Source organism: Eptatretus burgeri, chromosome 11 (genome assembly GCF_056783735.1).
Source record: "Eptatretus burgeri isolate ZD-2024b chromosome 11, Ebu_testis_v1, whole genome shotgun sequence".
In the NCBI taxonomy this organism is placed as follows: Eukaryota; Metazoa; Chordata; class Myxini; order Myxiniformes; family Myxinidae; genus Eptatretus; species Eptatretus burgeri.
The window spans coordinates 81178602-81203689 of NC_140971.1; the positions used below are offsets into that span (position 1 = coordinate 81178602).

Here is a 25088-nt window from a genome sequence, read left to right on the forward strand (position 1 = left end):
TATGGGGTGGACATAATTGATACAGAAGCAAACTCACAGGAAGGTAAAAACAAGGAATTTGGAAAGAGGTGAGCTTGGGAGCAGGGGGTGGGGGTGGGGCCATTACATCAGAAAGAATGTGCCAGAAGACAGAGAGACCACCAACCTGTCGGCGATGGCGAAACGATAGGCCCATCGGCTCAGCTTCATGGCCCACCAAGTTAGTGAAAGAACAGCAAGTTGCCTTGGTTTCCAAGGCATCAAGCTGGGCAGGGGAGCCAGTGATGCAGGGGTGCCAGCCCAGAGAGGAGAGCAGTACTCCATCAAGCTTTGGAAGAAGGCCTTGTCGGTGGAAAAGGCCTTGTCGGTGGATAAGAGTTCAGGTTGCCAAGGAAGGACTTTGCATGACAAAGGATGCCCAGTCGGCGAATGGCTTTGGAGGCAAACTTTGAAATGTGGTTTGCCTAAGAAATATCATGATGGATCGAGAGACCCATGAGATTGAGTGATGGGATTATAAAGAAAGTATATGGGAGGATTTGCCTGATGGTCTTTTCGGAGGGAGAGAGTGAGAGTGAGATAACTAAGGATTGAAAGACATATTCCACGTGTTCGACCAGCTTACGATTCTATCAAGATTTGAGGAGAGGGAAGAGGCTGCAGCCTGCCTGTATGAAGAATGAGGGATGTCACAGCAGAGGGTGGAGTCAACAGCAAATTGATAAAGAGGATTTTTCAGAGCATCAGAGAGATCATTGATGAAGATTAGGAATAGGACAGCGCTGCGAACACTGCTTTGGGGCACTTGAGCCTTGGCAGGGAGAATATGAAAGGTTTCCATTGAGAGCCACATGTTGGCTACGAGAGTAGAGGAAGTCAATAAGCCATGTGTAGAGTTGGCCTTGGAAGCCATAGGCAGATATTTTGGAGAGCAAGTTGGGATGTCAGACGATATAAAAAGCTTGAGATATGCCTAGCGAGATGGTTCTGATCGCATGTCTGCCTTTCAGGGCATCCATGCATTGTTGGATGCCTGGTGTTGGCTTAATAGTTAGGGCAGTGGGCCTGGGATCTAAGGATCCTGAGTTTAAATCCCCCTTGGCTGTTGAATTAATACCAGGTGGGGTTAACTCTGCCTGTCATCCATCCTTCCGAGGTCAGCAAAATGAGTTCCAGCTTGCTGGTACCCTGTGTCGGAGTGGTGACCCGTCCAGAATTGTGCCCAAAAGCCAAGGACACTGCTTAGTCAGCACCAACGCTCTGCACAGAGTATGGTCCCAATGGATGGATGGATGCATTGCTGGAAGAGCAGAAGCAGCATGTCCAATGTGGAGTGACCTGGTCTAAATCCGAATTGATGATCCGAGATGAGGCTGTTGCAGAAAAGGAAGCATTTGATATGAACTGCGATGATGGATTCCATGACCTTACTGATGACTGGAAGTAAGGTTTATAACTAAAAGGATCCATTTTTGCACTTTGTTTATATAATGTGGTGATGTGAGCCAACTTCCAAGCAGAGGGAAGATGACCCATGGCAAATGATAGTGTCAAACTTGCAGAGAGAGTATGTGCAAGAGCAATAGGGCAGGATTTTAGGGACACGTGAGCTGATGCCGTCCGGTCCAGGAGCAGAATCAGAGTCGAGGGTTGCCAGAAACTTCTCCACATTCTCAGGTGAAAAAGGCCCAGAGAGCAGGAACAGTTGGTTGTGACGGAGTGGGGTGGGTACAGAACGTGTGGGGTTGGGGATACAATTTGGAAGCAAACACAGAAATTAAGCATTCAGCCTTCTCAGGAGTTGAGTTGGCTGTGGTGTCATTTGAAGTGAGGGAAGGGATGGACAACGTGAATACATAAACCCTGAACGATATCCTTAAAGCTCCTACATTTGTCTTCTTTGGCTCGAGAAGAAAAAATAAATAAATAAAAAAACCATGACTTTTCCCAACCCAATTTGGAATCTTGGAATCTCCGAGCATTTAGTTAAATACTCCATTTTGCAGGCATATTTTGTCATCTCAGTATCTTTACATCGTTTAAACATGGAAACCATATACAATTTCATATTCAAGCACTCTAATAGCAATCAGAGATGCAGAAGGATGGCGGATTTATATCATCGTGCATTTTGCGCATGTGCGTTATAAAAATGTGGCCCAGCCCAACATCAGCACCACCGTTGGTCCAACATCATTTTGCCCATTGGACAAACAATGGCCCATTGGGCCAACGTTGGCAATTGTCCCATCAAGTATATGAGATATGGCTGCTGTTGGACCATGTTGGACGAAGGTTGGTAAATAGACCACTTTTACCGACATTGGACCAACTTCAGAAATCCTTTTGCGACCATTTCTAACCTTTGCCAAAGTTAGGCGAAAGACAGTGTGCTGGTTGGGGCACCCATTATTTTTCTACATTATAATTTGTTTCATGTATCATACTCGTATGTGCAATTATGTGTCATCTATCAAATTAACACTTGTGGAAATGCAGTCTGAGAAAGAAGGAAAGGTAAACCTGATATTGAGGAAATCACTCTGGTGCGTGGTGCATACGATAATGCTCACGGCATCTTCGTATTATCCTTGGTGAAAAGATTAGACTTATGTTGGTTACCCAGGGAGTAGCTGTGGCCTATGCTTTGGCAGCATTGTTTTTGGAATACTACCAGTGAGTGCAGAGAATAAATGGTTCATTTCAAAAATTTGCACCCTTAAGGAATAACAAGGGAACACCAAAAAAAAAAAAAATCAGGAACACGATAGCATGAGGAAGTATCAAATAATGGCCATTTGGGTGATGGTGTTTTGATGTTCATCCAATATGGCCATCGTTGCTGAACAGCAGCATGAACTGATACACAAAATGCCATATCAGACATAAATCTGATGATGCTTTCGTGTTGACATCATGTAAGCACAGACTAATACAAGCTGGATCACCCCAGAACTGTCACACCAGTAAGTGTAAACTTTGTCATTGTGGCCACACAGTGCGGGAGTACTTTTGGAGATGATGCATAAAATGTTGGTATCCGATTGTTCAAAAAAACACAGTTGGGTACGAAAAAACCATCATAGAGGAAAATTTGTCTGCACCCCATTAAGCTTTTCAATTAGCTTTGATGTGTGTGTGCTTTCACATAATATATTGTCTCTATAGTACCTTCAGAAAGTACTCACACCCCTTGAATTTTTCACATTTTGTTGTGTTACAGCCTGAATTTAAAATGGATTAAATTAAAATTTTGTCACCAAACTACACAAAATAGCCCATAATGACAAAGTGAAAACGTGTTTTTTTAAATTTTAACAAATTTATTTAAAATGAAATACAGAAATATCTAATTTACATAAGTATTCAGCCACCTGAGTCAATACTTTGAAGAAGCATCTTTAACAGCGATTACAGCTTCGAGTCTTCTTGGGTATGTCTGTATCAGCTTTTCACATCTGGATTTGGGTATTTTCTTCCATTGTTCCAAGCAGAATTGCTCAAGCTCTGTTAAGTTGGATGGGGAACGTCAGTGAACAGCAAACGTCAAGTCTTTCCACAGATTCTCAATGGGATTCAAGTCTGGGATTTGGCTGGACCACTCAAGGACTTTCACATTCTTGTGCTGAAGCTATTCCAGTGTTATTTTGGCTGTATGCTTGGGGTCATTGTCCTGTTGGAACATAAATCTTCACCGCAGTCTCAGGTCTTTTGCACTCTGAAGCAGGTTCTCCTCAAAGATTTGCCTGTATTTGGCTTCATTCATTTTGACATCGCTTTCCTTACAAGTTTCCCGCTATCCTTCAAGTCGCTTTCCCTCTATCCTTACAAGTCTCCCAGTCTGTCCCTGAAAAGCATCCCGACAGCATGCTGCTGCTACCACCATGCTTCATGGTATGGATGGTGTTAGATGGGTGATGAGCTGTGTTCGGTTTACACCAGATGTAGCACTTTGTATTCAGGCCAAAAAGTTCAATTTTCATCTCATCAGACCAAGTAATATTTTGCCTCATGTTCTCAGAGTCCTTTACGTGCCTTTTTGCACACTCCAGTCAGGCTGTCATGTGCCTTTTTTCTCAGGAGTGGCTTCCGTCTGGCCACTCTCCCATAAAGCATAGATTTGTGAAGTGCTGCAGATATTGTTGTCCTTCTGCCAGGTTCTTCCATCTCAGCCAAGGAACTCTGTGGTTCTGTCAGTGTGGTCATTGGTTTCTTGGTCACCTCCCTGACCAATGTCCTTCTTGCCTGCTTGTTCAGTTTTGTTGGACGGCCAGCTCAAGGAAGAGTCTGGTAGTTCCATATTCATTCCATTTCCCAATGATGGAGCTGATTGTGCTCTTGGGAACTTTCAACACTCTAGAAATTGTTTTATACCCTTCCCCAGATTTATGCCTTTTCACAATTATATCTCAGAGTTCTGGGGACAGTTCCTTGGACTTCACAGGAGAGTTTCTGCTCTGACATGCACTGTCAACTATGGGACCTTATTTAGAAAGGTGTTTCTTTCTCAATCATGTTGAATCAATCAATTGAATTGGCCAGGGTGGACTTCAATCAGGTTGTAGAGATATCTGAAGGATGATCAAAGGAAATTGGATGCACCTTAGCTAAATTTGGAGGGTCATAACAAAGGGGTTGAATACTTATTGACTCAAGACATTTCAGCTCTTCACTTCTAATTAACTTGTAAATATTTCTAAAAAAAAAATTTCCATTTTTACATGAGGGGTATTTTGTGTAGATCAGTGACAAAATTATTTGTTAATTAAACCCATTTATATTCAGGCTGTAACACAACAAAATGTGAAAAAGTGAAGGGGTGTGAATACTTTCTGATTGTATGTACAGTATGTGTGTGTGTGTGTGTGTGTGTATATATATATATATATATATATATATATATATATATATATATATATATATATATATATATATATATATATATATATATATATATATATATATATATATCCATACATACATATACACAGTAGACTAGGCGTAAATCGGCAGCATGTAACTCGTCACTTCGCCTAAGTAGGCAGCGTCAAAAAGTCCCGAATTTATCTCATGTTAAGTCCCTATGAATAAAGGGTCATCCCTCTGTAAGTTGTCATCTCTAAGTCGTCACTTCGTCTAAGTCGTCAGATGTTGTCCGTTCCCACGTAATGGAAACTCAAGTAAATTACCACTCCTAACTCATCACACGGAACTGCTGCCTCGTGAGAATCCCGATTTCATGGAATCGTGATGCTCGCTCATTGGTTTACACCGCCAGTGATAGGCTATTTATAACTGCGTACACACGTTGATCGCACTGCAGGCAGGACAATGGCGACTAAGCGTAAGCTTACAACTAAAACCTACAAAGAAAATACGACATTATCCAGTTTTGCAAGGCAAACCCACTGATGAAGAAAACAGCCATAGCTGAGAAGTTGGACATCAAACGGCAGACATTGAACGATATCTTGAAGAATAAGGGCACGATGTTTGGACAAGTGGAGAACATCGCGAGGCCGGTGGTAAGTGCGAAACGCGTGAAATGTGTGTCCTTTGAAGATGTCGATGACGCGCTCATCATCTGGTTTCGGCAAATGTCGGCTCAGCCAAATATTCGGTTGGACGGTGAAATGTTGCTGCTGAAGGCACGTAAATTCGCTGCGGACCTTGGGCATGATGATGCCGAGACCTTGCCGATGCACTGGATAGACAGATTCAAAGTGAGGTGGGAATCGGCAAGATCAAGAAGTGCGGCGAATCAGGCAGCGTGGATTCGGCAGTGGTGCACGACTGGAAGGATGGCAAATTGAAAGACATCTTGGAAAGGTATCAGCCTCGGGACGTGTACAATGCCGATGAGACTGGGCTTTTCTGGCAGACGCTGCCAGAAAAGTCTCTGGGGTTCGTTGGTCAATCCCATCATTGTGATAAGCAGGCGAAGTTGTTGTCTTACAGTTGTTCATTATCTTTACTTTTGATAAACTGATTCATGAATTCCATCTTTGCTTGATCACTTTCCAACTCACCAATGAACCCCCACCTATGCCCTGAGGATTGTGTTTTCCTTTTGGTACAATAGCCGGCTCTCACACATACGTGTCCAGGCCACGCACGACTTCATCCTTCAACCCCACAGTCATCATGAATGTTCGCATACGCGTAAGTCGTCACATTTCTAAGTCGTCACTTTTTTCTCGGTCCCGATGGTGACGACTTACGCCTAGTCTACTGTATATATATTTAAAGAAGAAGAAAGCACTTCCAATCAAAAGTAAAACTAGATCTATTTCGCTAATTTGAGCAATAAGCAAGAGCAGACCCTGTCTTAGGTGACGTTTCACCAGCTTCCTTCTTTCACTACATCTTCGTCACCAAATTGAAAATGGATAAGTAACTCAAACAGGACACAATGACAAAATATATTCAGGTGTTTGGACTCAAACTCTCCAGTCCATGACACTTGCTCGATTTTGAAGCTCAATCATCACCTTTGAAGGTCTCATTTATCATCTAAATCACTTAGTTGAAGTCCCATTTCATTGTGGATCAGAAAGTCCACAACCTCACCCCCTCCCAAGTCCAAGTTCCTCACAAATTCCAGAAAACTAAGGTAATTAAATGAATTGGCTTTGGTATCCTGGATGTTATTGTGAACTGCGAATTGTTCCAAGTTTGTCGACTAATAAAAAGATATTGCAAGCTCAAAGGCTTAAACAAATTCTTGTAGTTCTAATGTATCATGTTGTCAGCATCATCATGTTAACCCCAGCTTATGCAAGAACATCCACTTGAGGATGTGCTGTCTGTAGAATGGTATACTATTTTTAAGATAAATGAACAATGAGGTGGATAAGCTGAAGCAAAGTTATCTATATATTACCAAAACTCTCATGAGATATATATATATATATATATATATATATATATATATATATATATATATATATATATATATATATATATATATATATATATATATATATATATATATATTCCTGAAATACTGCCAAAACGGTACATGACAGCGCAAAAAAATTAGGGCCACCTAACTCTACCATTCTCCTGCGGTGTGCACTATCAAGTTTCGTTCAAATCGGGCAACAAAAAAATTATTAAAAAATCAATTCCCGATTTAGTCAAGTACTCTTGGGGAGAATTTAATCAATGCAAACAACCTCAGTGGTATAGCTCGCTGGAACTATCTCTTTGTTTCACATTGACGCGCAATATCAAATTTCGTTCAAATCAGGCAACAAAAAAATTATTTAAAAAATCAATTCTCGATTCAGTCAAGTCCTCTTCGGGAGTATTTGATCAATGCAAACAACCTCAGCGGTATAGTTTGCTGGAGCTATCTTTTTCTTTTTGAAACGATTTTTTTTATCAACCGCTGGCATAACGGGAACTCAATAGGTTCACGGGTCATCGAGTGACTTATAAAGTGGAGTCTCATAATGAAGAAATAAGGAGTTGATAATCCAGGTTGCCACCTTTTGGGTGGTATTGTCAATAGATCTGTGTAATATGAAAGCTAAATCTTGAACAGTTTTTGAAGAATCTTGAACATGCACAAGCCAAGTTATTGAGATGGTTGCCATGACAACATAATTCAGCCAATCGAGCTGTGATCTAATCAGGTTGATGAAATGTCATGAGGAATAGAAATCTGCAATATGAAAGCTGAATGTTCAATGATTGTTGAAATATTGCGTACAAAAAAGTACGTGGACAGATGATGAGTCGGTCAGACGGAGCTCATTTTAATGTCCTTCACCCCCCCCCCCCAACCTTGTCGGAGGGGTGGGGGACAATGAGTTCCATGAATTGGTTATTGTATTTTAAGTTCATTCTATGTACGGATCTGACTATCTTACCTACCTTGGATCTGACTACCTGTATGACTGACTATTTGCCTCATTCAGTACCACAACAATCTGTCACTCCTCAGGCAGTTCAATGTGTCATGAATAGTGGACCACCAGCAGATCACTGTAATTAGTGGTTGGGGAAATGTCACGATTACTTTTGGGACGATGTACAAGTTTAAGACAGGTAGCAAGTTATATTGTCACAAGGAATACTCCCGATATGCCTTGGTTGCTGAGCCATTTTACAATCAGTTTGTTGAGATCTGATTCAATGAGTCCATTAAAAGTGATAGATTAATTTAGGTGATGTCATTGTATCATGGTTTGAAAAGAAAGGAAGATAGACATAGGTAGTGACATGATTTGATTTGTTGTATTGCAATCTGAGCGTTGTTGACAAGGGTTATACTAGGTGGTTTGCCATTGCCTTCTCAGCGTGCTTGGTTCATGTCCGTGCCCTTTCGAGGGCATTCAGGATAGCTCAGACTTCAAGGAACTTGCCTTTGTTTGTATAACTAGTCGTTGAGCTGTGCAGCCTGGGTTGGAATCTCAACCCAGCTATAAACTATGACCCTGGTGTTTAGCATGCAGGGTGAGGCATCAATGTGTCCACCATCCATGGGAAGGACGATAGGCCGGACGACCCATCTGCTAACATTGGCCGTTGGTGGACGTTAACGATCACACTGTGTATTTCACGAAGAGTAGGCGAATTATCGCCGGCACCCTGAACAAATTAGAAATTATTGACATGACTGACTGCAGGGAAAGCAATGGCAAACCACCCAGTATAACCCTTGTCAAGAGACTGCTTCGGCAGCACCAACGCTCTGTAAAGAATCTGGTGCATTGGTGATGATCGGTTATCTTCAATGATTCAAACTTTCAACGGTTTAAAAAAAAGTTCTCATGAGACGTCATCAATTTAATTATTTTTAATCAGATTTTAAATTACCATTTTAACAGATCTCATCAGAAATCAGATTTTTTTTGTGTGTGCGTGATAATGCAGATTGAGAAATGTAACTTTCTTGCAGTTTTATTGATATGCAATGTAAAGTTATGGTTACAAATGAATTTTTTTTTTTTTTTGTATACCTTGGTCGAGGCTCGTATGAGAGTATAACACACAACTCACAGCAAGGGGGCATGAGACAAGAGGGGCGGGAGTGGAAGGGACAAAACAGTGGGGAACAGACACATTAGGTGAACTGTGGAAGGGAGAGGGATGGGGATGGGACGGGGAACATGGCGAAGAGAAGATGGACATTACAGGGACTTTCAGGAAGGAAAGCAGGGGAATTGAAGGAAGTGGGCTTGGGTGGATTATCGGGGGTAGAAAAGATCGAGGATTTGGATGGGGGAAGATAAAAGGTGGTGGTGAACAGCTGTTTTGAAAGCCTGGAGGGAAGAATGGGAAAGAATGGAATGAGGAAGTTTATTCCAAAGGCGGGAAAAAAGAGGAATGAAAGAGTGAAGATGAGCAGTGATTCGTGATTTTGATAGTTTTACCAGAAGGGGGTTGTTGGCGGACCTTGAGCGCCCTGTGGAAATATGGTGGGGACAAATCGCAGAGAGAGCAGGGGGGGCAAGGCTGGAGAGGAGTCGGTAGAAGACAGAAAGACCACCGACCAACCTGCGGTGATTGAGTGAGAGGCCCAAAGACTCAGCTTCATTGCGGGAGATGCCGATGATCTTAAATGCCCTGGTTTCGACAGCGTGAATCCGAGAAAGGTGGGAGGCAGGAGCACCAGCCCAGAGGGGAGAGCAGTACTCCATCAGGCTACGGACAAAAGCTTTGTAAGTGGTCAGGAGCTCAAGAGGGCCGAGGAAGGACTTTGCACGATGGAGGATTCCCAGTCGGCGACTGGCTTTTGAGGCGAGGTTGGAAATGTGACTTTCCCAGGAAAGGTCATGGCAGATAGTGAGACCCAGAAGCTTGAAAGAAAAGACTTCTTCCAGAGGATTGTTGAGAAAGTGGATGGGGGGGTTTTCTAAACGGTCCTTTCGAAGAGACATAGTGAGAGTGTGAGATTTGTCTGGATTTTGTCTGTTGAAATGTGGCCTGTCCTTGATTTTCAAACCAAAGGCAATTAATACAAGTTCCCTTCAAAGGAACTTCAACACAAGAGAAGGCTGTCAGGCCCATCAATTATAATACACAGTGGTTGCTCACCTATGGTTGTTTGTCAATGCTATATTCTTTTTAAATGCCAAGCATCATGCAAAGAAACATATTCTTTGGTATAACTCAGCCAGTGATTGAACCACCGACCTTCCAGACTCAGAGCTGACATTCGAACTATTACGCCACTGTGTCCGATTCGTGACATAAGAGGGAAACCATGAAACATGAGCAGGATTCATATTATCTGAAATGGAACCAACTAAACTTTTTGAATCATCACGATGAAACAGCACAAACTAGAAGGGCACTCGGTAGAGCACATACCTCCACCACGTAATGCCTGATCCACGAGAACATATCGGGACTAAAACATATTTGAAATATAATGCTATACAGTGCTATATCTTTTTTTTAGCCCTCAACGGTGAGGAATCACTTTAAAAACTTAAATAATTCTTGTATACAGATCAAAATTCGGATCTTCATCAAAATTTAATGAATTCGTCCTTGTCGTACACCCAACATGTCCAACAAGTTTCTTCCAAATCCATGCAAAACTTTTTGAGATATCGTGCGATATATCGATTTTGGCACAATCTCTCAATGGTGAAGAATCACTTTAAAAATTCTCGTAGTCAGATCCGGATCTAGATCTTCACCAAAATCTAATCAGTTCATCCTTGTCAAACACCGAACCTGTCCACAACTTTTTGAGATATCCTGCTCACAAACATACAAACAGACAAACAAGAAGACCGTGCAGAGCATGACACAAAATACACAAAACAAATTTGACCTCAAAAATAATAGGTGGTTGAATTAAATGACCAAATATGCAACTCCTCTTCAAATTTCAAGTGAATCGGATAAAAATTGACAATTTTATGAATTCGGCCTCTGTTGACCTTTTGGCCGATGTGGACCTCCAAATAATTGGTGGTTGAATTCAGTGACCTGAAATATATAAATCCTCTTCAAATTTCAAGTGAATCGGATGAAAATTGAGGATTTTAGAAATACCACCTCAGTTGTTGACCTTGGGCCTGCGTTGACCTTTTGGCTCATGTTGACCTCAAAAATAATTGGCTAGTTGAATTCAGTGACCTGAACTTATAAATCCTCTTCAAAGTTCAAGTCAAGATGATGAAAAATTTTAGAAAGCTCACCTAAGTTGTTGACCTTTGGCCTATGTTGACCTTTTGACCTCAAAAACAATAGGCTTCTTCCTTATGACAAACTCTAGCAGGTGGTGAAGTTTATTGAAGATCGGTTTAAAATTGCGACCTGTCGGCAACAAACAGACAAACAGACAGACGGCACAACAAAATCGAGTGACCAATACACTTGAAAAATCTTCGATTTTGAAAGTAACAAGAAAAAAAAAAAAGAAAGGGGTGAAAACACAACCTCCTTCACCTTCGGTGGTGGAAGTAATGACTGGTGAATGGTCAGACATAAAACAACTTCTCTGTGCTATAAACAGGGATTCACTTTCAGAAGCAAATGTGGAATTGGACCAGAAATTAACCAGCACCGTTTCGGCTCACGCTAGAGCGATGTACACAGTGGTGTTGCACCAAATTGTGAGGTACCAGAGCCCTGCAAAAATGCCAACCATGACATCACATCAACTTAAAACATGACACTAACCATTTGAGTCCCCAATATGAGTGATAAATGAAATACTCACATTTTACCATGATAAACAAAAGATTAACGCACGCACAATTAAGAATCTCCTTTTAAGAAAAAGACAGATCAGTTAGTCTCGAACCGCTGTTTTTATTTATTTATTATTCAGTTCCATGTGGTAAGGACTGGCAGGATGACCTAGAGGTACGCTCACGCACACTCACCTCTAAGCTGTAGAGACTGGGTTTTAATCCCAGCCCAACTATAAACTGTCATCCCAGTATTTCACAGGCTGGGTGATTCATCAATGTGTATGCCGTCCCTTGGACGGAAATTAAACTGGGTATCCCATCTGCTGGAATTTAGTTGTTTAGTTTGTGTTTTTCATATTAGTTGGTGTCTTTCTTGGAGCTGATGAAAGAAGATAAAGGTTGGGGGCCGGATGAACATCCGAGAGTGTTGAAGGAGATGGCAGAGCAGATACTGCAGGCATGATGTTAACATACTGTATATAACGTCATGTTTATTTGTTCTGCCAACATGAGTCCATGTCATTGATGTATTATATGCCTAACGTTGCTCACACAACGTGATAACCATTCATCGCAAGAACAGCCATATCATTGATCAAACCAGACTTCATTTAGTTGGAGGCATTCAAAGTTTTCCATGCCTTCATGTCTTCTCGGGTGTAACTATTGTTCTTCTTTTGTGTGTACAGTTGATGCTCGTGGAAGAGCTCGTACTAATACACTGAACGGATCAGGATGCAGCAGGCCAAAAGGAACAGTTGAGAGAGGGGAGAAACACCAACATCAGAGTAGAAGCCCAAGATAAAGGCAGACTGACAAACAATTGGTGTGTGAAGCAACGGGAGGGGGGGGGGAAGAGAAGATGCGTGAGGTGGATAAAATGGATACATAAGGAAACTCTCAGGAGGGAAAACTGGGTGGGAGTTGAACGAGGGTAGAATAGATCATAGTTATGGATTAAAGGGACGATCTGAGATGGTGGGGAACAGCTGTCTTGAAGAGTGAGATTGAAGAGAATGTGGAAGTTGGTTCCACATGTGGGAAAAAAAAAGAGGAACAAATGAGTGGAAGTGTGCAGTGATCCAGGATTTAGGTGGTCACCAGAAGAGGGTTGATGGTTGACCATATGTGCCCTGCAGAAACATGAGGGGGAGGAAAAGCACAGGAGGAGCAGAGGATGCAAGACCAGAAAGGAGGTGGTAGAAGACAGAGAGACCACTGACCTGTCTGCGATGGTGATGTGATAGACCCATAGACTCATCTTCATTGCGGGAGATTCCAACAATCTTGAAGACCTTGGTTTCCACGACATTAAGCTGAGCAATATGTGAGGCAGGGGCGCTAGCCCTGAGGGAGGAGAAGTACTCCATAAAGCTGCAGATGAGGGCCTTGTTGGTGAATAGTTCAGTTGTGCGAAGGAACGACTTTGTATGACGAAGGATGCGCAGTTGGCAGCTGACTTTGAAGGCCAACTTTGAAATGTAGTTTGCCCATGAAAGATCATGGCTGATAGTGAGACTCAGTAGTGTAAATGACTGAATTTCCTCGAGGATTGTTAAGAAAGCGAATCGGAGAGTTTGGCAGATGGCCCCTTCAGAAAGAGAGATAGTGAGAGTGTGAGATTTTTCAGGATTGAAAGACATATTCGAAGTGTTTGACCATCTTGTGATTTTTTTTCAAGGTCTGAAGAAAGAGGGAAGGGGGCTGCAGCCTGCCTGTCTGAAGGATGAGGGATGTCATAAATCCAGATTTAGTGAATTGTGCAATGTTTACTTTTTGTAAACAGAAGAGAATTCACTAAAACTTCATATAAAATGGTTGGAAAAGTTTGTATCGCTTCTGCACCTTGTAGTGGGGCAACTTAGCATAACAATTGTGCATTTTGTGAGGAAAGCACCAAATTTGGCACACTAGTAGCCTATCGTATTATGAACAGATTTGGATATTGGGCCATCTCAAATTCAGCGGCTGATGGCTGTGGCAGCCATTTTCCTCTGCCATCAAAAATTTGAGATGGCCCAACATCCAAATCTGTTCATAATATGATCGGCTACTAGTGTGCCAAATTTGGTGCTTTCCTCACAAAATGCACAATTGTTATGTTATATTTAGCTAAGTTGCCCCACTATTGCTGTATTCGGCAATTAATATGGGTCTGTGTTGCCTCTCACCCGTCCTGTTATTATCTCGCTCTCGAGACAAAGTGCCAACGAATCGACGTATCCAAGTTTCGGGACATGCTTTAATCCCGATTATTTGGCCATGAAAGCACACAAAGCACAATAACTCAACTGAATGTGAGCATGCATGTATTTTTTCTAATTGTTGAAGAGCTAAGCTCCGCCTCGGATGGATTGAGGTGCTGGATCGGCACTCCAGTGCACTCCGGCAGTACTACACCCGTGGATATACAAGCCAAGTTTAAGCTTCATTTAACGAAGCATTTGAGTTATCATGCAGTTAAATGGACAGATAGACATCACGAAGTAACAAAGACACGAAAAGATTGAAAAAGACATGTCATCTTATAAACGCAAGATTTGTACATACACTGCAGTGTGATGTTCTGGGTATCTACGAGGTTGCTTGGCTCGTCCACCAGTGTCCCATTGGGATCAGGGTAGCTCTTATCCATCGTATTGACCATCTGCGTCATTTCCTGGCGCGTGCGCTCCATGTTCCCCTTGCGTTTCTTTGCCAACTTCCTGCAGGACAGTTCAGAAAGCACAGTGACAATGAATCTCAACAGCACGTGAGCATCACAAAAATCTATCTTTGGATGTGTTTGAGGCCCCCTACCCCCATACCAGCTCATTTGACTTCATAAGACAACTACTGCCGGTGACATTGTGTTTAGACATCCGTCATAGTTTGTGACTTCGGCATTGCAAGTGCAAGTGGAAAACACCGTACCAGGAAGCACCAACCTAACCTCACATTCTCTTGTTAATTATCATGTATTGTTTCCAAAACCATGGCAATCTGATACTCGGCATGACGGTCCCATAGAACGCAGCGTGTCATGGAAATCAAGTGATTGCAGGTTACCACTAATTAGCCACATCAAGCAAAGTTGAGCACATCTTAGAAAAACGTTGCGTGTTTGAACACGGTGAAGGAACACATGTGTAATGCAAATTAGTCAGCGGCAAGCATCCCCCATGACCTGCTGCCTGCAAGAGAAAAATCTGTCTCTTTCATGAAGTGAAATAAGTTAACGTATAAAGCCTTAAATATGCAATTCAATTCGATTTGGATCCTGAGGATTCCAACACCATAATGGCTACCTCGTGTAGTAATAGCCCCAATTCGCTTCTGCCGAGCTGTAAGCACAATTTATGTGAAACACCCCCATATGAGCTCAGAGCCCTAACCACATAGCAATGCTGTTTTAGCAGCTGTGCTTGAGAAAAGCTGAATGTGGTGAAGGCATGGTACGGAGCAAATTGGCACTTACAGGTAATAGGAGTATGAATGTGAGCTCCTCCTGTCAAGGTGAAAAACACAGCAGGTTTGCACTTGAAGCTTTTCATATCACAGATGCCTTGCCTATACATTTCAAAAAGCAACACCTGACAGCCATTAAGCCCTAACTTAATGGATTACTCATGTATATGAATTAAATAAGTATCCACTTAAGTTCACGTCTCCCCGGCAAGGAAGACCGATGTTGATTAGCACGAAATTCAACAGATATATACGCATTGGTAATATTGCTTACAGTATGAATGGAGTCAGACACAAGTTTTAATGAAGTTCCCTCATTGGAATTTTATTTCTGGCTGTCCATGTATGTATTTCTTTTTCCACAATCATTTGCCCGTCCTTCTGACGTCCTAATTCCTGACTCAATGCATGTTTTTGAAGGTGCAAGGTTGACTTGGTAACACCTTCTGCAGTTTTTTTTTTTACTGAATACTGAACTTTTGGTCAATAAGATGTTTCTCAATACCTGAAGACATTAAGGAGGAAAGTTATTTTGAATGTGCATAAGTTGTGATGTGGAGAAGAAAGTGACAGATTAAGAAAGGGGATCGACACCGGCAGGGGAATGAAGTGTACAATCAAATTATCGACTCTTATTCAGACAAATAGTCTTTGAGATTAATTTTGGAAAGGACAATTACAAAAAAGTTTTTAAACTATTCAATCATTCATAGAGTTTTATTTATCAAAAATGTCCCAAAGACTATTCGTCTTAATTAGTCGACGTACATCCTGTTTTTCTCGAAACATAATGAATAATAGCACAGTGAGGCAAAACCAGTAACGAAATGAGAGGTACTCTAACAAGTTACCCCATGGACAGGCATTGCAGTTCAAGAGGTTACGGCAGGGCTTGTTGTGCCATGAGTGTCACTCAAGGACGCAGGTCTGAAACTCAAGTTTTGTTTTGACCGAACATGATTGTGCAGACGTTTGAACCATCGACCTTTGAGCTTAGGTTCGATTCCAGAACCGACTATAAACTATCACATTAGCGCTTCACAGGCAGAGTGTTGCATCACAAAGTGCACCGTCTCTCAGATGGACGTTCACCTGGGTGTCCTGTCTACTATCATTTGTTGGTGGACATTAAATAACCCACAGTGTTTATTTTTGTGAAGAGCAAGTTAGTTATCGCCGGCACAGTCACTCAATTACAAATGACAGCCTAAATCAGCTCCAGTCAAAAATCAGGCCTGGCCAGCAAGTTCGTGAAAGACTTGAGACATATTTCCCTCTCTGCTGATGGCAAAATAAGGTGGAATTGATTGTGGCGGTTAAAGATGATGTAGAAGTAGTCGTAGTTGTAGTATGAATCGTTGTAAACAAGTCTGTCTCTGTTTCTGTCATGACTACTTTAATGGCGCCACTTAATCCTACATTCTTGTGTGGTTAGCCGATGGGAAAGTTTGGCCAAAATAATTCACAAACCGACTGGCCAGGCCTGATTTTTGACTGGAATAGATTTAGGCAAGAACCTGGAATTTGGGCAGGGTTCTGGCAATAGCTTACATACTCATCACGGATGACAATGTGGGTTTTTTAAACGCCCACCACCTAATGCGAGCATAAGAGTTTCTCGATCAACGTTCATTCAAATGACGGTACACTGACTTTGTGATGTGATGCCGTGCCGGTGAAGCACCGATCCTACAATTTATAATTGGGCTGTGGAGCACACCCAGACATGAGAGCTCAAAGGTAAGTGCACTACCTCTGAACCATCCTGTTGGAGAATGTATTTAAACGAGTAGAAAGGAGGAAACTACACAAGAGAGCATAACAGGAAAAATACTACATCTATGGCTGGGGTTAAGTTTTGGTTAATGTTCTTGACTCGCTGTTTTATCTACATTGGATTTGAATTTAACAGGATCAGCATGTCTTCGGCGAGGCTGTTTCAGAAGACATAGGACAGACATTCAGATCGCTGTCTTATCTGCTTTCATTCCATTTGGGAGGCTAAACATCCGTATGCCTGATTCAGGATCAAAAATTTTATATTTCATGCTTCACACAAATGTAGGCCAAATTGTGTCTGTGACCTCGCCATCTTGCTAAACGAGAACCGTCCTTGTTTGTGCCTGATGGTTTGGCAATCTGATGGAGCCTGAATAGCAACAGTCATAATCCCATTGTGAAAAACGATATTTTGTTTGAAAAACAAAGGATTGATACATCTGAAATTACAATAGCATTCATAATTCAGATGCCCACCTAAAGCTTGCATATTGGAGTGTTGAAAGATATATTAGAAGGCAATTTTAATATCATCCGATGCAACACCAGGGAGTGCAGACACAGGTGGATGAAAGAAAAATAATTCGAATTCTGCAGGATGGATCTCGATGCAAAGCTTCACGTGCAAACCCAGCTGATGTTTCATTAACCTTTAGATGGCTAGCATCACAGGAGTAAGTGCTCGTTGTCTTCTGCCATGTTGAATGCAGAACATTGAAGGCCAAATGTTCCCTCTGATCCCTCCATTAAAAGATGAAAGCATCGCGTGCCTAATGTATGTACTATTGCACAACGACTTTGGACCACAACGTGTTTGGAAAACCATCATTTTTCAATCTGTATTATATGACACAATAACAACTAGTAATCATCTCAAAATGCAAAGCCCATCTGCATCTGCTTTGTACTCAAACTAAACCTGCCAAAAACAACAGCGAAACAAAAAAAAGAAAAGTAAAGAAAGTAAAATGTATTAATTATTTTCTGCATATTCTCATCATGAAGGTTTGTTGAAAATTTGATGACAAAAGCTCAAATGGTAAATAAAGAAACAAGGAAGCAATTGCAAAACTCAGCCGTCTTGTGCTGCACGACGGACAGGCTGATAAGGTACTTTGTACTTCCGATGGCCTTGCCCTTTGACATTTTCACCCAATTATTAATTAGTCTTCTCCAGATTCTCATAATAAGGGTTTCTTGAAAATTTGATTGCAAAAGCTAAAAGGATAAAAAAAAGTTTTGGAACAGACACACACAATGACACGCGCACACACACACACAATGACACGCGCGCGCGCACACACACACACACACACACACACACACACAATTGTAAAACCCCACCGCCCGCTGCGTGGCGGATGGGCTAACTATATTAATGATCCCAATCTTATTGCCAAAGGCCAATGAAGTAACCTAATTCAAACAAAATAGTCTTTTAGAGACGAGGTAAAAACTTCCATCATAACATTGTCAACCACACAGCCAAGACGGAGAAAGCATTTATGCCAGCCAGAAAGGAAATTCACAATGGGAAGCATTCCAAAAGTAAGTGTGATTCAATGTAGACCTTTACACTTTCGATAAAGCAAGACGAGTATCTTTTTTTTTCCTCAAGGACAAACCTTGTACAAGGTGAAAAACTTGTGAAACAAGATAAATTTTATTGTACAAAGTGTGTTTCGTGATATAATTTCAACACTTAAGGCTCCCTTTAATCAGTTGTTTCATTGAACTTCAAAAACCGTTGATAATCATTAAAACTTTTTTGTTCTCCAAGTGTAAATGAACGATTTTTTTCTTTGTTTAAATCAGAGAAAGGACCTCATAGAAAGGGCATAGTGATGGGGATGACACGAGATGGGGGTACACTGCTTGCTTGAAGCTCTGGGGGGGAAGAAAAAAAAGAGTGCAATTGAACTGTGTCCAGAAGGAAGTTCTTCAAATGGGAGAAGAGAGTAACAAAAGAGTGGAAGTGTGCAGTGATCCTGGATTTTGGGAGTTGGAGAGCAAAGGGAGCTCAACCAGAGGAGTCATGGTAAAAAACAAGCTCGAATGAGCTAAGATCCTCGTCCTCTTAATGATGACGTCATAAAAACGAATATGACGTCATTGTGATGTATCAGGTTTGCGATAAATTATCTGTGCTAATGCCTGGCTTGATTCCCGCAAACAAAATTCAAACAGCTTGCCTAGTTTCGGAGATAATGGTATAGGCGATTTCCGTTAGCAGCGATATTATGACGTAACCTTTTTTTCTAGGAAGAATTTCCAAAATCGGAGATGGTTACTGCCTGCGCGTGGGCTTTCTGCATATACAAGGCAAGTTTCACGAAGATCCGATGAAAACTCTGGGTTGTGAAACAAAAAATGTCAAAAAATAGGAATGACATCATAAAAATTGATATGATGTCATAGTGATGTATCATATGTGCGGTAATTCATCTCTGCTAATGCCATGTTCGATTCCCTCAAACAGAATTCAAAAAGCTTGCCTCGTTTCGGAGATAATTTTTTTAGACAATTTCCATTAGCGGAGATATTTTGACGTCATAACTTTTTTTTCTCGGAGGAATTTTCAAAATCGGAGATGGTTACTGTCTGCGTGGGTAGTTTTACATATATATGCCAAGTTTCAGGAAGTTTCGATGAAAACTGTAGGCTGTGAAACAAAAAAGTCCACAAGAACAACAACGTGAGTAAGACTTACACGAGGATCTAAAAAAACAACAACAACAAAAAAAAACAATGGTCATAGTCCTGTCTTCAATGTGAGGGCAACAGGTCTTGTGCTTCATTATCATTGTAGGAAGTTCCAATAATGTTAAAATGTTTCAACAGATTCCAGGAGAGGCAGATGTGATGCAGGGGCACCAGCTCATAGGGGAGAACATTATGACATTAAGCTGTAGTAAAGTCCTTGCAGGCTGTGAGAAGTTCTCATTTTTCAAGATAAGACTTGGGATAATCATGGATGCCCTGCAGTCTGCAGATGGATTTGGGGGTCAATTTTGCAATTTGCTGAGCACAAGATAAATTATGGCTGACAGTGAGGCCGATAAGGTCAAGAGACTGGAAAGAGATAGGTGGGTTCTTTGAACAATTCTTCCAGAATGACATGGTGAGGCATTCAGATTTGCCAAGATTGAAAGACGGGTTCAATTTGTAGGACCAGCATTTAATCACTTTCAGATCAGCAGAAACTGATGTAGCTGTTGGCTTCTTATTGATGGGATGCGGGTGCTGTATGACACAATGTAGTTTTCTCCAGAAATGAAGATAGGGTTTTCCAGAGCATTGGAGAGGTCGTTTCAGTATATGAGGAATAAGACTGGCCCCATTTTATGTTCAATTTTTATGCCCCGTTCAAGACACATTTTATGTTCAAAAAAAAAAAAAGTTCTTACTAATTACAGTGCATTATATTGCATATTCAAACAATAACGGCACTCGGAGAGCACATACATACCTCCGTCAGACTGAACAGTTCACGTTTGGTATTTTACTGATAGTCAGGATCTGAATCCGGACCTTGACCAAAATCGAATCGGCTTGTTCTTGTCAACTAACCAACTCATCCACCTAGTTTTGTCATAACTTGTCCACAACTTTTTGAGACATCATGCTCAACATAATTTTTTTGCAGCATCTCAATGGTGAAGAATCACTTGAAAAATTCTCGTATCCAGATCCCGATTCGGATCTTTACCAAAATCGAATCAATTCGTCCTTGTCCACCAAATTTCATACAAATCCGTCCGCAACATTTTCAGATATCCAGGTCACAGACAAAGAGACAACCAGACAGGGGTAAAAACATAACCTCCGTCCACTTTCGGTGGTGAAGGTAAAATGTGTTGGTGATCTTAGATCTTGTTCACAGACGTTTCTGAATGCCCCTTGTACAAGTCTGAATTCCCTTGCTGAGTCCAATACATCAGCAATCCCAATCAGAAGTTATCCTTTTGAAACCAGAGTTCTGTTTGATTTGGGCTGATTTCCTCTCATGTTTCTATTTCAGGTAGATTGAGGAGATAGCTCTTTGATAAACGAAGATAATGTTTTAATGGATGCAGTTTCTTGATAGCAGCTTCTTTGAGGACTTTCGATATCAAACCCTTTGTGGTCACTTAGACGGTGTTAAGTGATTGCCATTTATTAGCTTGAATACATCATTGAGGATAATGGAGAGTGAGACTGCAGTTCTTCGTAATATACATCTGCTTAGTGACATCAACATCAGGTGACCAACCTTAAATCACAAAATACCTGAATTTACAAAGATTTATAAGGAACTTTAATGCAAGAGGATGCAATTCAGTCCATCAAGCCTGCACATCAAGGTTTTTTGGAGAGACGTTACGCAGAAACAAAACTAATTCTGTTTTTAAAAAAAACTTTTTCCTCGTGACCTTGAATGATTGGAAATAAGAAAAAACAACAAAAGGGAATGAATAAACTGTAATCAGCAGAACGTTTAAACTTAGTCAAAGTGAGAGAATGAGGTGGTTTGCAAAGTAATGAGTGTGGCCTGCTTTGGAAGAAAGACCCGAAGAAGATCAAACAGAGGCTCTTCCTTCTTTACCTTCCTGATGATGTATTTTCCAAACAGATGCATATTTCAAAGCTGATCACTACAAGAGCAGAACACTTTTAGAGATGTCCTTTAAAATAAATCTGTAGGACTGTACGTATAGTTACTGTTGAACTGATGTTATTTTGGAGCAATAACAAAACGAAACATGTACAGACCACACATGGTATCCTCGGATGATACGTGCGATTGTGCGCAAGTCACTATTCCAAAGAAAACTTTGCACATATTTGAAAGTGAAAGCTTTCGGAAAGAGGACGTGGAATAAGTTATTGCAAAAAATTCTTCAAAATCATTTCCGACCATAATTTGCATTACTTTTGAGAACGATTTTCAGAACGATTTATCTGCAACACGAAATATAAGATTATTGTGGATTTCTTATTAACACTCATGGCACTTAAGTTTCTTGTTGCTAACATCAAATTCTGAACCCAAGAGCATTCTTCTTCCAACAACTTGCACATCACAGTGTCTTTATAAACAATATATTACTTGATTGCTTTCCTCCAACACATTCAATATCTAATATCCCCTTCCAGGCACCGTTAACACGCAAGTGATAATCAAATTCCCACCTCTTCTTGATGTACAACACAGCTCCCATGACGAGGATGAGAACAGCCAGAATTCCGGCTATGACCCCTGCTGCTCGCATCGTGTGATCTGTCTGTAGCTCTGCACTGGGGACATTCTCAGCATCTGGTTCTATAGTGTTTCTTGCACCTGAGGATCGACATGGGAGACGGTGAACATCAAAAGGGAGAGTGCCTGCGGGTGCCTAATCAAAGATCATTCGGATCAATCAACTGACTAAGGGAAGCAGCAGATTTGATACAAATCTAAATTGGGTAGGAATTAACATCACTCTTTTTGGTGAACTTTTATCACTGCATACAGTTTCTCTTTAAATGGATACGTTGGCGTCGAGCCAAAATGGTGTATAAACCGCTTGCGGCAAAAAAATAATTTGAGAATCTTGGACGACTCCTGGCTTTACAAGTTCGTTTTGATGATTAAGTATAATTGTCGAAGGTAACGCTGCGCGTTTCCTCCCTGACAGGATGTTAACACGATATGAAGCGAGTACGATTGCATCTGAGTTAAAGCCCTGACTTTGGCAGCTATATATCCAGTCATCACTCCACAGTACATGCACAAATGGGCCTTTGAATATCATTTTCTCCATAAGGAAAGTTTGAGAAAAACTTGGTGTGGGATATCCACAACCTGCTGATAAAGGAGGCATCAATCCCAAAGTCGGAAGCATGCTTATTTTGATCGTTTGTATTTTGCAGAATTCGTTCATTATGGCGACAATAAAAATGTAAGTGGATCCAGTGAAGTTTAAATAAATTAGTGAAGGCTTCTCGTTTTTGTCGGTGCTTAAGAGATGGTTCCTGTTGCAATTTTCTTTCCTCAATCCAAGGTGGATTGAGCATGGGGGAATCACGATTAATAAAATGTGGTGGAGCGAAAGAATGATGCCGCATTAAATGCGCGGCTTCAATGAGCCATCTCGGAGCCGAGCAGCACAGGGTGGAAGGAATGTTCATGAGTGTGTGGAGAGGATGGTATTCATGAGATGTGGCAAGTGACCGTTCAACATGAAGAAGTAGTGGATGAGGTAACTTTGAACCTTTGGGCACCTTAACCTCATCAACCTCAAAGCAATAAAACCATGAAATATGGACGGCTAAGCAGACGCATTGGAGCGATACCATATCATGAAAACTCAGTGGTGCAAATGACAATTTAATATTGGTCATGACAATTTTACTAGCACATGGCTTCCCAGTCATAACTGTAATTCAGGTCAAAGGCAGGAACGGAAAGGCTGAGGAAGAGTGACAAAACTGGTTTAATATCCTGGCCCTTCACAACCAGTGGCAAAGTTAGGAACCAAAAAAGGTGAATATCAAATGGGAAAGCAACGTTTTTAACGTGATGGTGAAGGAAGGTAATTTTGACTAGTTTATAATAATTTTTTTAAAAAATCATCTTTAGAATGCACTTAAAGGGGAGTGCCTGGTAAAGCCGAGGAAATGAAGTCAGCAATCATGTTGGAAAATGTCAAAAGCACAACATGGAGGGAAGAAAAACAGATGGGAAGTCTGGGCAAAGCCTACGAGTGGAATGGAAGGTACGAAGGCCCAATGGCGAGAGGCGAGAATCTGACCTGTTTCAAGTCCTGGCTCGGCATCTCTATGATCTGAGGCAATGCGTGTAGTAGTTAGCTAACTAACGACTACAGCAGCGAAAGCAATAGACGAAGGTCATCTTACAAAGCATGGCCCAAGCATGGCCCAAGCATGGGAAAAACAAAGCAGAAATGGGGAGGTGTGATTGAAATATTTCCTGGCAAATTAATTACAGTCTCCAGGTGTGGTGACCATTAAAGCATCCATCCATGCAACTCTCCATCTCCCCCTTCTTCGTCACCCCAACTTCTCCCTCCCCTTCAATCGATATTTCTACCACTTCCTCTAGCCCCTCACTCCATCCTCCCTCCATTTAAAGAGACACCGTATGCTTTTATGGAACTTGCTTTTGCAAAAAGATAAAGGGTTTCTTTCTAATTTTATGAATATTGTTCTTTAATTGGTGGACATTAAGCAATGGTAGTATGACATGAAAACAGCACATTAATATATATATATAAAACATCTCAGTCATGCACCAATGATTATATTTAACATCATGAACTCTGTTTACAATGGAATACTTTCACCTCGACAACCTAGCTCAACAATTAACCTTTTCAGACTACGTGGCAACTCTAATGCAGGCAAAATCCAGCACTCTTGGTAATAAACCTTTTGGGGCTGCTTTTGATGAGGCATAATAACAATATGGCAGCAAACACATTCTTCAGCATCTAATCAGGTTTGTGTTTGCTCATTTTGGCAGAAACTAATTACAGAAAACAGATGTGCTGAAGCATAAAGTATCTCTTTAATTTGGAAATAATCACTTTTCAATTTAACAAAAGTGTAAGCAGCCCCGTCTCTCTCAAGACCAGCCATCATTAACGTTCTTCCATGGCTTTGAGTTACATTCCAAACCAGCAATTTGCTTCCGTAAGAGTGCTCAATAAATACCCATTAGAAAGGTGCTTGCCACTGCCTTGCACATAACCAGCTGGTTTGTAAAATTAAAGAAGGTGAAAGTGGAAACTGACAGCGTTTGTTACCTCTTTTTGCAAGCTTCACACATGAGACCTTTTTCTCCTGTGCACGGAGAAGGGAAAGATTAAAGAAAAAGGTCAGACAGTAAAAGAAAAACGGAAAGCATATAAAATGAGAAACCAGGGGAAGACTAGAACGGCACTTGAGAGACAGCATTACCACCAGGCTGAACAGTTTACGTTTTGTATCTCACTGATAGGCCAGATCTGGATCCAGACCTGAACAACCAAAATCTAATCGGCTTGTTCTTGTCAACGAACCAACTACTGCACCAGGGTTTGTCATAATCTGTCCACAACGTTTTGAAATATTCTCTATATCTGTTTTGCTCCCATCTCTCAATGGTGAAAAATGACGAAAAAAAATAAAAAAAATTAGTGTCCGTATCCTGATTCAGATCAAATCGGCTTGTGCTTGTCACTAACCAACTCATCCACC

At 41.2% G+C, this 25088-nt stretch overlaps 1 protein-coding gene across 1 annotated transcript in view; it reads right to left on the reverse strand.

The window, feature by feature from the left end:
- Positions 1-25088, reverse strand: part of LOC147017488 (receptor-type tyrosine-protein phosphatase mu-like) — a 513419-nt gene that overhangs the window by 169157 nt on the left and 319174 nt on the right. Inside the window, exons 13-16 of the mRNA XM_085847977.1 lie at positions 24656-24692; positions 22041-22188; positions 15100-15129; positions 14193-14347 (exon numbers count right to left, since the gene is read on the reverse strand). Of these exons, the coding sequence (XP_085704103.1) occupies positions 14193-14347; positions 15100-15129; positions 22041-22188; positions 24656-24692 (370 nt within the window). The remainder of the gene's footprint in view (positions 1-14192; positions 14348-15099; positions 15130-22040; positions 22189-24655; positions 24693-25088) is intronic.